General features: G+C 40.5%; 1 protein-coding gene across 3 annotated transcripts; it reads left to right on the top strand.

The window, feature by feature from the left end:
• Window positions 1-765: 765 nt before the first annotated feature.
• On the top strand, window positions 766-14,653 carry LOC146984064 (uncharacterized). 3 transcript variants are annotated; one of them, XM_085783062.1, is made up of 9 exons: window positions 766-979; window positions 1,843-2,389; window positions 2,813-2,977; window positions 6,195-6,329; window positions 9,223-9,397; window positions 9,727-9,825; window positions 10,024-10,115; window positions 11,405-11,549; window positions 14,373-14,653. In XM_085783062.1, the coding sequence occupies exons 1-9, from the start codon at window positions 837-839 to the stop codon at window positions 14,624-14,626; spliced, it is 1,755 nt and encodes a 584-aa protein (XP_085639188.1). In that variant the 5' UTR covers window positions 766-836; the 3' UTR covers window positions 14,627-14,653. The 3 variants fall into 3 exon arrangements, with proteins under 3 accessions (XP_085639188.1, XP_085639186.1, XP_085639187.1); XM_085783060.1 differs by having other exon boundaries at window positions 1,843-2,977; XM_085783061.1 differs by lacking the exon at window positions 14,373-14,653 and having other exon boundaries at window positions 767-979; window positions 1,843-2,977; window positions 11,405-11,583.
• The last annotated feature ends 2,612 nt before the right edge of the window (window positions 14,654-17,265 follow it).

The following is a 17,265-nucleotide window of genomic DNA, read 5'->3' on the forward strand; positions in this document are numbered from 1 at the left end:
AACGCGCCCTGTAACTCGTAATCTCTTGTTAATGACAGATGAGACTACACAAATATAGGCTACATGTTGTAATATCGTATATGATGTTATGTACCGCTCTATCGATTGATTTCTCACTGGCTTTGTTGTAAACAAATGCACATTTCCAGGACGAGGGTTAGCAAACCCCAGCGGAAAAGAGGATTTACATAGCCTCTTTAAATATGTGCAATTTCAACAATATTATGCCTCTGAAGTTCTTTCATATATGTAATTTTCACACTTGGCAAATTCATCCTGAGGGCCAGATTGAACCCTCTGCTGGGCCTGTTTTGGCCCACGTTTGACACCCCTGGATGTGGTATGCAAAAGTTTACACCCCTGGACAAAATTTCTTTTAATGTGAAGCTAGTGGAAGATGAAATGATCGCCCTTTTCCTTTCTGTCATTTTGAAAATGTAAAAAATTAACATTTTGAAAAAAATCCACTGTTTAAAATGTAAAGGGAATGTGTCATCTGTAACTTTCTGCCTTGGAGATCATTTCATCTTCCACTTGCTGAACTGTTCACATTAACAGAAATTTTGACCAGGGGTGCCCAAACTTTTCCATGTCACTGTACGTTTCTTTGGAACATGTTAATGATACAGTACGAAATTAGAAGTGTTACAACTGACCCATGTTACAACCCCTACACTTTATTTTGAAGTAAGTAACCGGAAGTTAGGACGACGTTACTTCTGACTTGCTGCTTCCACTAATGGGACGTCTGTTCAGTGCGGTCCTGCCGCTGCTGCAGCGACTCTGTCCTGTGGGGCCACCGTCTGAGATAGTCCACCAACTGCAGCACGAGTCTCATGTCATCGCTGGACTTGATGAAAAAAGAGTGTTTCACATCTGGGACCCGGTCCTCGGCTTCTCTCAAAAGAAGGTTCATAAAGAAGAGGAGAGTCGCTCCGGGGCCGCAGCAGGATGCGGACAGCGAGTGTCAGCTGTGCAGGTGAAACGCACTCAACTCTCCCATAAAGTTTGAATTCACAGGGGTTAAACCTCGGCTGCTGGTTTGATTTGTCAAAGTAGTGAAACCAGGATGGTTCACACAGCGATATCTATCTAATGAATATTAATTATGTGTTCATTTAGTCTCTCTCTCTCTCTCTCTCTCTCTCTCTCTCTCTCTCTCTCTCTCTCTTTTATCTTATTGGCTGATGTACAACTGATTCTGATTAATATTGATGCTGATATGAAAAAATATTCTTCTTTTTTTAATTGTAAAATGCTGAATAATGCCAATTCCTTTGTCAATTAAAGGTCCCAATTTTTTATTAGTTTATTTATTTATTATAAAGCAGCTCTAGGTTCTATATTAATAGCCTACTGTAAAAGCATTTAAGCATCAGTCCACAGAGAAATGCACATTCACAATCTTAGCCTTAAAATGAGCTGTTAGGACTTCTGTAACTTTGTGATGTCACAGCAAAGCAGCCGCTGCTCTCATCCCTACCCCAAGCCCTGCCCCCTGACACCCACCATCCAAACCTTGCAGGATTTTGCTCCTCTGAGTGTTTATGTGGAATCTGCTATATTAGCATTTGATTACTCAGAAAACAGTCAAATTATCAGAGGAGAGGCTTAGATCCTCTCTTCTGATTGGCTGCAGCCAACATTTTCTTCATAACGCAATATGGCACACTTGTCCATTTCACATAGCAGTGTACCAGACCAGGTGCAAAGGTGAGAAAGGATAGAGTTTTTTTGTTTTTTTTTTCTTTTAATGATATATTTGTATAGGCTTGTTGTAGTGGAGCTCAGTGAACCTGTGCTTCTCCTTCAGTAACTCACAGCTGTGTCCCTGTGTTCCAGGTGCTCCATATTTTCCCAGACTGGTAGCAGTCGCTCTGTTCGTCGAATTCTGAGCGCCTGCCTCCTCTCTTTCCTGGCACTGCTCGGCTCTGTGTCCATTGACCTCAGTTCCAACTTTGAATTGCTGCACACTACAGACGCTGCCTATGATGATCTGACCTCATGCAGGGCAATAACTATCCTGCAGCTCATCGGTAAGCTACAAAGGATGAGAAATTTATTTGCCAAACACACAGGCAACGAGACATTGGAAGCCAGCGTCTCCGAGGTTGTGTTTCCTGTGTTTGGTCATCTCTGTGGGGAAATGGCAGCTCAGAGTGACATCTATGGGCTCCCTTGCAATGTTGAGTTGACTGGATTTTGCCAGGAGATGAGGAGAAGCGTTCAAGGATTCTTAAATGCATCGCTGGATACAAACAGCACAAGTGTGCCTGTTTTCTCCTTGGTCATTGGACAACTCCTGGACACCTGGGGTTCTGTAGAAGACACTGTGGTCAAAGCCAAGCAGAACTCTCACTGGAGAGACGTTCTCTCTGCAAGACTTCTGGTAACGTTCATAGAGCTCAACCACCAGTTGATGGACTTCCCCCACATAGCCACGGATACAGACTTCCAGTGCAGGTGGACTTACATACTAAGCTACCTTGGCTTTGCCAAGATAATGACGGAACAACTGAATGACTGCTGGTTAGAAAACATTGATCTCAAGTTGAACTTCAGCCAGGATTTTAAACATTCTTATATTCTTGACACAAGTTTGTGGCAAATCTCTGGAGCGGGATCAACACTTCTGTCCGGATCTTACATAGGAGTTCAAGCCTTGACAAACACTCAGAAGTGCTTGTTTGATCGTGCGGTGCCAGCTCTCAGGTTGGCGTCTCGATCTGTGTCGTCAGGCCTCAGCATGAGGATCTGCCTGCTGCTGATTGCCTGCCTCATCTACCCGGTGGTCATGTTCTCTTTCAAGCAGATGACCGAGTGGATACAGAACTACGCCCAGAGCTTGAAGGAGAAGACCGAGGACCTGAAGCACCAGAGGCAGCTGGCTGAAGATCTGCTGCACCAAATGCTGCCCAAGTCGGTTGCCAAGCAGCTCCGCCAACAGAAACACGTTGAGGCTGAGAGCTATGAAATGGTTGGTAGAAGTTATTTTGGAAAAGTCAATTTTCTCCTTAATAATTTATCAGCTTCAAAAGAAATTTGAGAGGACAAACTCAGTATGCAGTTAAAAAATATCACATTTCATTGTGTATTTTTGATTTCAAGTCTCATGAGTTATTCCAAAGACAGTAAAGCTAGTTTATAAACATCCTGTTAACAGTCTTCATTGATAACAAAGGGATAGTTCCTTCTACAGCAGCTCTGCAAGAACTTAAAGGACAATTCCAGGCGAATTCAACTCAGGGGTGTATTTTCATATCATTTTAGGTCTAAAAGAATGAATCTGAAGATTTTCAGTTCACCGCAAAACAGTTCACTCCTGTTTTGCGGTAGTTGCGTCTGTCCGCGCATCGCCACGGCAGCAATGAATGGGAGTTGATGTAAGTTCCGCTGTTTAGGCTGTTTCCAGCCCTCAAAGCCGCAATTTTTTTCCACAGACAGCATCAGATGGCTACTCAAACATGCACCGAGAAGTTTATTTACTTCAAGCAAGCCGACATGTTTGTAAAAGTCGATCTAATTCAAAGTCTCCCGGAGTCTCGCGTGAGCCCGAAGTTGCAGTGCTGGTGTATTCAGGCGCAGTAGGAGCTACCGCTTGTGTCATAAACACAGGAATATCAACTCTTTACTTGCTTGAAGTGTATATTTTTTTCCACAGACAGCGTCAGATGGCTACTCAAAGATGCGCCGAGAAGTTTTTTTTACTTGAAGCAAGTAAAGAGTTGATATTCCTGTGTTTATGACACAAACGGTAGCTTTTCCCACTGCACCTGAACACACCGAGCACGGCAACTGGGTCTCGCGTGAGACTCCGGGAGACTTTGAATTAGATCTAGTTTTACAAACATGTCGGCTTGCTTGAAGTAAATAAACTTCTCGGTGCATGTTTGAGTCTCCATCTGACGCTGTCTGTGGAAAAAAATTGCGGCTTTGAGGGCTGTAAACAGCCTAAACAGCAGAACTTACATCCACTCCCATTCATTGCTGCCGTGGCGATGCAGGGACAGACGCAACTACCGCAAAACAGGAGCGATTAAACTGAAAATCTTCAGATTCATTCTTTTAGACCTAAAACGATATGAAAATACACCCCTGAGTTGAATTCGCCTGGAATTGTCCTTTAAGGCAGTGATGCTCTCTTAGTTTCATAATGGATCAAAAAAAAATTGACGAAATCAGACAGACCCAACATTGAGTTTAACACCAATGACTTGAGACTTTACATAGATAGATTTTAGACTTTTGATTAGGAAAGACTTGATGTTTCCCTCCAGATCCAAGAGAAAGATGAAGGATGTGTGCTGTCATGAGTACGACTTGTAACACAAATTTTAGGACTCTAGTGCTCATTATTGGGACGTACCGAGACCTGACTGGATAGTGGTTGGTTTAAACTTGGGACTTGTATAAGAATATTTGACTTGAGACGTGATACATTAGCCCTGACCTGTTGTCCTTTACTGTATAACTTGTTGGTCTTAATTTGGAACTTAATTTTGGACTGATTGGCCTAGATTTGGGACTCTTGGGATTTCACTTGGGACCTATTTCCCTTGACCTTAGAATATGATTTGGGACTAGTTTCGTCTGGACTTGGGATATGTCTTGTGGCGGTTAGTGGTACTGAAGTTAAAGTAAGTTCACCTAAACATGCCTATAACAACCACATCGGCCACATTAGGACCTTGAGTAAAATTATTAATCTTAGGGGGCTTTAAAGGGATCAGAGGTTTGCCTTTTCTGGTCAATGTAGAAACTTTCAAACCTTTAGGACAAATAATAAAAAATGAAGAAAGATGAGACGACAACCTTCATTCAATTCCCATTCACTTTCAAAATGTACCCAAACAAATTCACATCTTACAACGTTGCACGGGGTTGTGGGGTGCTGCTGCGAAGAGGCTACCTCTGCAAGATCCGTAAACATGCTGAATGAATGTGTGCGTTTGCTGCCTTTGTTGCTATTGTTGGCGTAATTACCTATAATTGCCCTGTTCCATATTCATCGGGAGATAAAACAAGTTATGCGGGTGAAAATTGCGTCTGGCTTATTGAAGAGGTTTGAAGCAGCTGTACCAAAAGCACTCTGCATGGAGGGGAGGGGCTGCTGCTTAATATGACTGTGGGCTCATTTTTAAACTGATTTGGATCTGCAGAGTAGTCTGGAAAGAAAATCTAAGATCTCCCAACTGCCTCTGTGATAGTGGTGCCAGTGGCTGATGATGGTAGAAGCCTGAAGTGTTCAGAGACTTTGAGGTTTGCCCTACACACACAGGCACAAAACACTCGCATCACAAAAAAAAAACCTTATTATCAAAGATGTGAGTTGTGGTGTGCCCTGTCTCTTACCATGTGTCAGTCAGCCTCCCAGCTAATGGATGCTAGAGGCTGGGAGTTCCTGGAGGGACAATGTAGGGACTTACTCTATTTCTGTCTGTTTCTATATATTCTGATTATGAAATGTAAATTCCTTTATACCCTGCACATTTTTTGCCTTTTTCCAATCACACTTCTTAGATCTGGACCCTGACAGTGGTAGAATGCTGTGCAGCTAACTCTAAAGCCAGAGCAGATGTTCATCTTTATGATGGTCAGATGTCCACTGCAAATATCAGACTCATCAGACTGAACATTTTGGAAATGAATCAGCAAATGGAGCTAATTCATAAACAAAGTCATTTGCAGCCAACTTATTAGTTATTTTAGTGTTATGATATTGATTGATTGATTAATGAGTACATTATTTAGTTAACAATAATGTCACAACATGCTACACTAAAATAAGTCTATGTAATAGAAAACTGGACTGATAATGTTGTAATCTGAGAAGGTTTGGACAGATCATTGTCCAACCCTGGACTCTTTCAAATGAGCCCTCAACACTCAATTTTCTCCATGGCCTTTCCAAATTAGTCATTTCATTCATTCATTCATTCATTTATTTATTTATTTTTCACTGTAAAGCGACCTTGGGTTTCTTGAAAGGCTCACTATAAATTGAAGTTACTGTAAAGGTGAAGAGGTCACTTCTTTCTTTTCTGGCTGATCATAATGTGACTGAACTGTAATGATGTCACATCATTTGTTGATATATGTACAGTAATGGGAGGTGAAATGAACTGAGTGTGTTTGCCCAGTCCTGTCCAGTACCTACAACCAGTGATGCTGAACCTCTCTCCGTGTTGTTCCAGGTAACCATTTTTTTCTCAGACATTGTGGGCTTCACCACCATCTCAGCGTCCTGTGCTCCTCTGCAGGTGGTGGAGATGCTCAACAACCTCTACATGTGTTTTGATACACGCATCGAATCCTATGATGTGTACAAGGTAATCAGATGACACACACGCACACTTTACTTAGTGAGATAGTGTTTTGTTAAAGGGATACGCCAACCTTTTTTTTCGTGTCTTGCCTCACTCCCGAGTCCATGACAAGCAGATAGACACCATTCTTTCAACTGTGCGTGCAGTAACAAGGGAGATAGAGCCGTATCGCCCGTAATTAGCTTAGCTCAAATGCTGGAAGTGTATTGGTAGTGTTAGCCTGCCTCCACCTAAAGTCATCAGAGAAACTCTTCAGCAACTCTTAACGGAAACCGGCGGGCCGATCTTCGTCTCAGAGCTGACAAAACTCTCCGGTAAGGCATGAGCGGTCAAATGCCGGTAACGGGACAAGATCAGTCAAAACGGAGGGTTCAAGCAAAGATGGTTTATTTTGGTTCAAGCTAGCTACATCGAGGGTAGGTTAGCTTCCTATTTCAAAGTAAAAGCACAAATTCTATCGTCATGGTTTTCTGTATGTAAAGGGCAACAGGTGTTTTATTTTGTGAAAGTAACCGGAAGTGCGTTGGTCACAACGGCTAGCTTGAGTAGCGCCGAATTCGTCCGAACAAAATTGTAAACAGCTGGTATTTAGACAAATTAACGACACACTGCTGATCTAAACGGCTACTTTCTCGCCTAAAAATTTTTGAAATGTCGATAAAGTGATATATTTACAGAGTTTAAAACTAAAATGAAATCAGCTTCTGACTGCTGATTTCGGCTGGGGTAGGAGGCAGGCTAACACTACCTATACACTTCAAGCGTTTGAGCTAAGCTAATTACGGGCAATATGGCTCTATCTCCCTTGTTACTGCACGCACAGTCGAAAGGATGGCGTCTATCTGCTTGTCATGGACTCGGGAGTGAGGCAAGACACACAAAAAAATGTTGGCGTATTCCTTCAATATCTAACAGGATTTAAATCTTGGGGCCAGATGAAGAGGCAGTAGCTGGGTGGCACATACATCCTTTATAATATTTGAGCGAGGAACTGAGTGCCCCCTCGTCCTCAGTTAAACTTCGTGTGAAACCAGCTCAACCTGCAGCGCAGAGGGAGCAGATGTTGTGTCTCAGTCCGCTAATTAGTCTGAGGAGCTGCAGCTGAGGCCGCCTGCCTCTGCAGCTGCAGTCAGCCAGACAGCTTCATCTCTCTATCTCTCCACCATTCGTTAGCAGTGATGGAGGGAGCGCTCCCAACGCCACACTGTCAACAATACACAAGTGCTGAAAGACCCACATCAAAGGCTCCTGTGTGTTACATTCAGAGCTCCTTGGTGTAACTTTTATTGACATAGTTCCACTTTCTCTTGGGGTCATTTGTTTCTCATTAGAGGGAAATTAAACTATAAACTAAAGTCGAACCACATCTGGTCACATCTGGTTGCTCCTTCAGCTGTCCCTCTGGCCTGGATGTTTTGGAGGTTGTAGACATTGCATATTTATTTAACTTTTTTGTTTCTAGTGTGTTTCTAGTTAAATAGGCTTAAGTCTGATTTGTTGAAGGGCTAGTTCAACATTTTTGGCAAATTCACCTAGTTGCTCAGTGAACACAATGGAGGTGAATGGTTCAGGTCCCCTGTCCCTCATCCCCTGTACCATTCACCTCCATTGTGTTCGCTGAGCAGCTCACGTCTCTGCCCCACTGATCTCAAAACAACATGCACCGATAATTAAAGGTAATGAACCTACTGCTATGACTTTAGGGATTATGGCAATAGGTGAATTTGCCAAAAATGTTGAACTATCCCTTTAAGACTATGTGTGTGTGTGTGTGTGTGTGTGTGTGTGTGTGTACATTATTTCCTAGTTTTGTTTTGTTAACTATAGGCTTATGTCTTATTTGTTACCTGCAAAGTGTGTATTTAGACATTTCCCTCCAGCGTGTTTTGATGCTAAATCATAATTCTGCATTAAAGTAATAAAAAGTACTAATTTTAAATTCGTATGTAAAGTATATCTATTAGGGCCGGGACTTTAACGCGTTAATTACGATTAATTAATTACACAAAAATTACCGCGTTAAAAAAATTAATGCATTTTAATCGCACTTATTTAAAAAAATATATATATTTTTTATTTTTTTCAATTTTTTTATTTTTTATTTTTTTCTCACGTGTGTCTACGTGCGGTGCGCCCGCACGCGAGAGAGGCGGCAGTTAGGGAGGCTGACTGCCAGAGATGAGAGCTGGTGAAACGCTAGCATGGTTATTTAAAACACCATCTCTGATCTCTGCCTGCACATAGATACACAGACACGGGCGCACGCTAAATGCGCTATATAGCGCTAATTGCTCAGCTGCAGCGCTATATCTATGACCTGTCACTGTCACAGGTGCATCTCATCTCATTATGATAGGACTTCACCGTCACAGCTGTCTGTCTTCAGACTGTCCTGACCTGTCCCTGAACATCACACAGGGACAACATGGAGCTGCCTGTGTGATTGGTTACTGAGTTTTATTAATGTTTACATCAGGTTGAGTTCAACAAATCAGTTTATGCTACTGTGATTTAAGTAGCCTAGTTAAATACTACAGTAATCATCATAGTGTATTGGAAGGAAAGACCATTTAATCTGTATGTATCAAATATCGATTAATGAATTAATCGATAATTTGCATCCCTAGTATGTTGGTCTTGGTTAAGTACCACCTTGAATGCTTAAGCTTATGTATTCAGTCATTCAATGGTATACTAAAATCCATGTGGAAAAAAAATGCTTCTCACTGTTCTCAGGTCAAATATTTATATGCGATTAAAATGCGATTAATTGCGATTAATTAATTACAAAACCTCTGATTAATTCGATTAATTTTTTTAATCGAGTCCCAGCCCTAATATCTATCTATCCATCCATCCATCCATCCATCCAAATTTGACCATGCTATCAAACCAGGTGGAGACGATCGGGGATGCATACATGGTGGTGAGTGGTCTGCCCGAGAGGAACGGGGACAGACATGCCGATGAGATCGCCAAGATGGCGCTGGATCTGGTTGCAGCCGTTAGACAGGTCTCCATCCCTCACATGCCCAACCAGAGACTTCAGCTCCGAGCCGGCATCCACACAGGTGAGAGCAGCTCACTGTGACAGAGAGCAGCCTGAGAGAGGATGTAAAATTACACTTTGATGATTTTTGGTTCTTAAAAACCACCAATAAATCTTCTCATGGATCAACACCTGAAATAAAACACAGGAAAAGTGTAAAATCTGGACCTTTAAATATCAACCACACAGAAGTGAGCCTCACAGAGATGCTTGTTCAGGTGTTGACTTTTTGTCTTGTGTGTAGCTAATTTAATTTTTATTGGAATCCCTTTAGGATTTGAAAATAACATGAAAGTCAGGATGTTATTTTTGGATTTCTTTGTATCACAGTTCTTTGTCTCCTCACTCTAGGTCCATGTGTGGCAGGAATAGTGGGACACAAGATGCCAAGATACTGTTTGTTTGGAGATACTGTGAACACAGCCTCCAGAATGGAGTCCACCAGCCTGCGTAGGTGCACCAAGACACTCAGCACACAAACATGTACATGTGTGTGCCTGCATTAGCACGTACCTCACAACAATGACCACTGAGCATGGACATTTAACTAGACATTTGTCCACTGGATCAGACAAAATCAGTTTGACTTTGGAAAACAGGAGTAGTGTTAATAATATCCGTCCTCATTCATCACTGTTTGTGTGCCAGCCCAGAAAATTCACACCAGCTCAGAGACCTACTTGGCTCTGATCAAAGACAATGCCTACGAGCTGCAGCTACGCGGAGAGATTGAAGTCAAGGTAAAAGATCCCAGCCTTGCTGTGGAGTCAAGTCTCTGTGTTTCTTAGATGTGTTGTTACATCAAGGAAGGAAACTTTTTTTTTTAATATAATTTTTGCAATTAAATGGGGAGAGATTGCAATTGTGATATGCAATTTCAGTTGGAATGGTCATTTTTACTTTTTTCACTTGAAAAATATAAAATTGATAAAAATCACTATGTTGAGATCTGAGTGTATGTGTCATTTTCACCAAATATGATATCTGCCAATATCAACAATCAACATCTTCTGACTCTATTCATAACCTGTTTTATTTGTGGATAAACTCTTTTAAACTGTGATTTTCCAACTTTTTCAGACCACGGACCACTTAACCATAAAATAAAACACAAGCTTAAGATGTCAGCTTATCACAGTTTTTATTTTATACTCTCTCTCACTCATACTCTGCAGGGTAGCAGTGTATTTGTTTAACACTTACACATGAGCACTGGCTGATTGTCCTGAGACACACATGAATCTTATTGGATTTCTTGGTTTCCCTCATCAAACTCATCAAATCCACAATCCAACAACTCCAAAACGCTCTGGTGGACCAGTTGTGACTTGCACATTCACCACGCTATGAGATAATAACGGAATGTTACCAGACAGAGTTGTTTTCAAGGTAAATTCGTGCAAAACTGTGATGTGCGTTTCCAGCGGGGCAAGCAGTCTCTGCATTTGCCTCAAAAACAACTCTATGGTGATTATGGCAATGAGCCAATTTGCCAAAATGTTGAACTATCCCTTTAATTTTTTTAATTTTATAAGACAAGTCTACCAGCAGTGGTCTATATCACACTTTGAGAAAGACTGCTTTAAAGAGATAGTTTGGCTTATTTGACACGGGGTTGTGTGTGGCAGTCATACAGTGTCAGTGTTACCTGCAGTAGATTCACATCAGTATACTACCAGACAGCACCGAACATGTTACTCCAGAAGGGCCATTGATAAGATGCCAACTGAAGCAAACCAGTATATAAAATGTAGAATAGTTTTAGAGCATTGTCTGCTATAAAGTGCTATATTTTTCTTTCTGAACTACACCTAGAGCTAAAGAGTTAAACTTCATTTAGATTAAATGGGAAGATAAACTGCTAAAAAATACTCTACATGACATTTAAATGAATATTAGACTTTTTTGCTCTTTGTTAAGTGTCTGAAGCATTTTCTTTTTTGCCGGCCATGTGCACAGTGGCTTACACTGGATTGTTCATGAACAATCATCTCTCTGACACGTCTCATGTCCTCCCCTCTCCTGCCAGGGTAAAGGAAGAATGAACACGTACTGGCTGGTTGGCCATAAGAACTACAGCGTGCAGAACGACAGTCTGGTTTGCAACTGGAATCCCAATATGGCCAGAAAGAAGAAGACAGTGGCAGGCAGCGACGTCTCTGTGGGCACCGTGAGTTGAACTGGTTCAGAGGAGCCATATTTCCTGTCACAACGTGTGTCCCTGTCCTCTGACTGTCATGCTCCATATTTTACAGTTCCTGTTTCTGTTTGCCCTCTGTGCCTCAAACACCCAACTGTCTGTCTGTTGTTGTTGTTGTTTTTTTAGTTTTTTTTTACTTTATTTATATAGCACCTTTAAAAACGCAAGTTTACAAAGTGCTTCACAAAATAATATAGAAGAGACAAGTCACAAATGCCATAAAAACATAAGAGGTGGACCGCCCAAGCGATACAGCAACACAGGCAGTTCACTTCTCTTGTACAAAAGCAATAAATGTATTGATTTTAGTTCCAGTTTTGCATCTTGTGTGTAATTATTTTCTGTTTTATTTCAGCCAGTATGTTGATTTCCATGTCATGTAAGTCTGTAAGTTTTATATTTTCTAATTTTCACATACCGGTAAATGTTTTTGTGTTCTGGACTTGTATGAGTTGTTTGTTATGTTCAGTTGGCTATTATGCCATGTTAATGTCATATGGGTGTTACTGTAATTACCAGTTTCTGATATGTAAGGGATAATGTATTAATAGTTCGGAGGTTGTTATGCTGTGATAACATATGGCGGCTGCCTATCAGCCGGAAGTAGTCACTCAAGGTCATTTAGAATAGACTTTCAATGCAAAGCATCTTTAAACTTCACAAAACAAACTGTGCAATCATAAAACTGTCCTGATTAATCCATGGGGTGAGTGTGTGCGTGTCATAAACCTATGTATGAAGCAGAATTGTGCAAAAGGGTTCGTTTCTGATCTCGTATCGACACTGTATAGAGCAGGGGTGTCAAACTCATTTTAGTTCAGGGGCCACAAACAGTGCAATTTGATCTTAAATGGGCTGGACCGATAAAATAATGGCATGATAACCTATAAATAAAAATAACTTTAAATTTCCCCTTTTGTTTTAGTACAGTTAATGAACTAACCTTTTTACAAAACATATTATGAACAACCTGAAATTTCTTTTTTTAAATATATTTTTTGCGGCTTTTTTGCCTTTAATGGACAGGATAGTAGAGAGAGAGAGACAGGAAATGGGAGGCAGAGGGGTGGGGAATGACACACAGGATAGGGCCGCTCGTCGCAGGATTCAAACCGGGGTCGCCTGCAGTGAGGACTATATAAAAATATGTGCAATTTAAAATTTTCACACGTGGCAAATTCATCCTGAGGGCTGGATTGGACCCTCTACCGGGCCGGTTTTGGCCCACGGGCTTGACACCCCTGATATAGAGCCTTTGGCTTTTAATTTTTTAATATGGCTGAAGAATGTGTGAGATGTGAAAAAATAGAGAAGTCAAAATATCCACTAATACTAGTGCTAACTTCTTTCCATATTTAAAGGGATAGTTCAACATTTTGGCAAATTGGCCCATTGCCATAATCCCTATAGTCATAGCAGTAGGTTCGTTACCTTTATTTGTCGGTGTAAGCTATTTTTAGAACGGAGGAGCGGAGCGGCAGGCTGTTCAGAGCTACACTATGGAGGCTAATGGAATTTCTTGGTTTCCCTCATCAAACTCATCAAATACAAAATCCCAAAACTCCAAAACGCTTTCGTGGACAAGTTGTGAGCTGCACAATCACCACGCTATGAGATAATAATAGAACGTTACGAGACAGAGTTGTTTTAGAGGTAAATTCATGCAAAACCGCTGATGCGCGTTGCGTTCAGGGACAGTTTTTCAGCAAGCAGACTCTGTATTTACCTCGAAAACGGCTCCGTTTCGTAACGTTCCATTATTATCTCATAGCGTGGTGATTGTGCAGGTCACAACTTGTCCACGAAAGCGTTTTGGAGTTTTGGGATTTTGTATTTGATGAGTTTGATGAGGGAAACCAAGAAATTCCATTAGCCTCCATAGTGTAGCTCTGAACAGCCTGCCGCTCCGCTCCTCCGTTCTAAAAATAGCTTACACCGACAAATAAAGGTAACGAACCTACTGCTATGACTATAGCGATTATGGCAATGGGCCAATTTGCCAAAATGTTGAACTATCCCTTTAAAGGTCCCATATTGTACATTGAGAGATTTTGAAAGATTTTATGTGAAATTTGAAATCTTAATTGGTTACTCTTTTTGATTACATTAAAGCAGGTCTAGATTCAATATAAATACTGTGAATTTACAAAATGCACACAGCCTGTATAAAAACTGAGCCTTAAGATGGGCCGTTAGGACTTCTGTAACTTTGTGATGTCACAACAAAACTATCACCACTGTCAACTGTGCACCACCTGAATCCAACCCAATCCAACCTGCAGCACTTGGTGTTTATCTGAAATTTGCTATATTTTTTATTGCTACTATCACTGACATAAAACGTTCAGCCTGTTTCTGCATACATATAAATTATAGCATAAGAGTTTTATATTGATTATATAACTGCATTTATTATGGATCAGTCTTGTTATGGCTTTTAACACAAGCAACTCAAGAAGGTCAGTATCATCAGTAGTTTTGCATCTTATTAATCACTGATAAAATTACTCTCTATCTGGAGAGTTCATATAGGCTACTCAACATTTGTCCTTTAATAGATTTTGACAAAGGAATTGGATGTGGCTAACCTGTATCCTGAAACGCTGAATGCCGTCGTGATAGCTCAAAGATTCAACTTTGCTATGACACGATGCAAGAAAAAAAAATTGCCGCCAGCCGTCAATCTTTGTGATTTTTACAGTCATGTGAAGTTAAAGGGGAATTCATTTAACGGTGTCTATATCTGTGTATATGTCATGAATTTGCCTCACATGTGTACGTCTGTGCCAGTCGTCAGTGACAGTGCAGAGCCACAGTGAGAACGCCACCACCCCAGTCTCCCTTCCCTCCTCAGTGTTGACTCCACCGAGGCCTCGGACAGACATCCTGGCCCTGAGCGTGGCGGCTCAGATGGAGCCCTACGGCGGCAGCTACGGCACCCTGGGCTCCATGATCGGGGGACTGCAGGGAGACGAGAGCCCCCTCCCCGGTCGGCACAGGAGCAGCAGCGGGAACAAACCTGACCTGCTGCCTGGCTCCAACCACACATAAGCAGCTCAGGGTTTCACCGACTATGACAACATCAGTCAAGCTCAAAGAGTGAAGGAAATATTCAGTGTGTGATGTAGGCTATAGTGCAGTAACTGCTTAAGTGTATAATATCTGGTTGTTAGAAATAATACAGTAAAGATTGTTTTGTTTTTTTGTTTGATTTCTTTTGTTTCAAACTAAAAGATTTTACCTGATCTTAACAGTATTAATAATAGTAGTCTTAAACAGTAACAGCATTTTAAATGTGTTATTTTAGAATATTCTCAAAAACATGTGTTGTGAAAAGTTGCTGTCAGTTTCAGATGAGCCTCTCGTTTTCTAACCAATCAGAGAAGGCCGAAGTCAGGGATGGGATCTCACTGCTGTCAATCAATATGTAAACGCTTGTCTGATCTACTCCTTTCACACCGGGGCTTCATGCTGACATTAGCTGCTGGAGGACAAGTTGATCTAGTGGTGAATATAATATAATAGTTGCAGTGTTTTTGTTGTATTATGTACAGTATGTTTCTATGTTTGATGTTTTGTTCCACTTTATAATGTTGGTATGTATGTATTCAGTTTTGTCTTTGGGAAAAACTGTCTGAAATGTGAAGTTTAAATAAAATGAACTTACTTCCGTCCTTCTCTCAATTACATGACAATATTATCATGTTTGCACTTTTATTCTACTTAAAGCTGCCTATATCACTGATGTTTAAAAGTACAATTTAGCAAATTAAATAACAATGACAGACCCAATTGAGTGAATTACTAAAAAATTATAATACAAGAATACAGTGAGATGAATTGGAAACTTTATCGATTTGTTTCTAGCTTCCTCAGTATTTAGATGTACATATTTGTTTAATCAAATCTTTTTATCTGTAGGGGAGCCTGGAGATGGTTGAAACATGGGTCAGTTGTAACACAATTAGGACAAGCTACAAGTGATCTGAATAACTCTTAAATCATCTACTTTTTAATGTTGAATATTGATTATACTCTAATGACAAAAACTTCCTTAAAAAGTTGTAAAGTAAACTTAATTTTAAATGTTTCCTTTTTTGCATTGGATATGTCTGATAAAAACAACCTGACCTGATAATGAACATTCTTGAAATTTTTTTATTTTTTATTTATTCTGTTGAGTTTACTGAATAACTGAATATTACTCTCTATCAGAAAGTAACCAGTGTCTAGTAACGGGTTTTATTGCCAGCAGATATACTTCAGTAAGTATTGGTTGTTGTGGGCTGACTGAAAGTAAACTAGACCTACTGCTTATTCACACATAAAGAACATGCTTATTGCAATTATTCTGCAAAAATTAGTATACTACAGTTTATTATTTTTTAGAACGTCGTAGAAGTCGTTTATCTAACATCACTATTAGTCCGAAGCAATTTAATGACAGTAAAAATGAAACATAACGTAAATATCCTGCATAGTTTCTCTTTTCTGTGCTGCGCTGGTCAGAGCGGCGTCCCGAGCGACGGTCTAATTTTACATGAATAAAATCTCTTTTTATCATTATTTTGTGTTAATATTGAATGATTTAGTTGTAGGCCGTGTTCTAAGCGGGATAATGTATAGTTGGTCGGTTGTTATGGAGAAATAAACCCCTTCAGGTTGTATGAAACCGGTTTATTTCTCCATAACAACCTCCGAACTATACATTATCCCTTACTTAAATATGTAATGTTCTGCATCCTCTACCTTACACCATCATGGTTTTCTTGGCCTAAATGCTGCTCTAAACTGGTCAAATTAAAATAAATTCAAAAAAAAGACTGGACTTTTGGACTGTTTTTTATTTTTATTTTTTATTCTGTGTTTCAGTATTTCCCAGCAGATGGCAGCAAATGCCTGCCACTAAACACAAACCACTGACATTCGTTTGATGCCCTCCAAGAGGAAATGCATATAAATAAATAAAAAAAATCTACTTTTTTTCATACCTGACGTGGTTGAAGCCCCGCCCCCACCGTCCCCTCTGAAACGCTTTTCAATAGTCTGGGGCCGTTGACTCGCTGTTTTGGTAGGAAACAGATCCAGGGCGAGAGAGACATACCTTTCCTTCAAAATAAAAGCACCAAGCTAATAAAATGCGGTAAAACTCTTTAATTTAAGGAATATGATTTACAAGAAAGTCCCCGAGCCATTAAGTTAACATTTTGCTTTTATTGTATTACAAGTTAATGTTTATTTTATAAGTTTTATGTTGGTGATCACTGTTATTTTGGTGAATTTGGTGATTTCTACAGACAGGAACCAGAATGCAGACGAATTCGGAGGTAACTGACACCAAGGCTCTTCGCTTGTCTGAAGAGCCTGGTGATGCGAGGCTACTTTTCAAGCCTAAAATAAAATCCCACCAATCCAAACAATGAGGGCAACGAGTATTAACCAATCACAGACAGGACAGAGCTTCTCACTATTAACCAACAGCAGTCTGCCCACAGTTTAGGGCCGGACAATGGACAGTGCGTCTCCTCTCTGACACAAGCAGCCATGACAGACAGACAGAGGAAGCTTCAAGAGTTTATTTGTGAAGAGTCCCTAAAACCTCAGCGTCAGCAGATTTAAAGCCAGAGGGAAACATGTGTCTGAGGAAGGAATTAACATATTAATTGTATTTGCATGAATGTTTTCTACTG

The sequence above is a fragment of the Trachurus japonicus genome, chromosome 7, assembly GCF_045865225.1.
Source record: "Trachurus japonicus isolate A0001 chromosome 7, Traja_1.0".
Taxonomy (NCBI): domain Eukaryota; kingdom Metazoa; phylum Chordata; class Actinopteri; order Carangiformes; family Carangidae; genus Trachurus; species Trachurus japonicus.

What these genes read in the sequence shown, in the direction of transcription:
- LOC146984064 (XM_085783060.1), top strand. Translation starts at nt 837, where the DNA reads ATGTCATCGCTGGACTTGATGAAAAAAGAGTGTTTCACATCTGGGACC. An exon ending in AGGCTGAGAGCTATGAAATG is followed by an intron (nt 2,978 to 6,194) that starts GTTGGTAGAAGT and finishes GTGTTGTTCCAG; the next exon opens with GTAACCATTTTTTTCTCAGA. An exon ending in CGTCTCTGTGGGCACCGTGA is followed by an intron (nt 11,550 to 14,372) that starts GTTGAACTGGTT and finishes GCCAGTCGTCAG; the next exon opens with TGACAGTGCAGAGCCACAGT.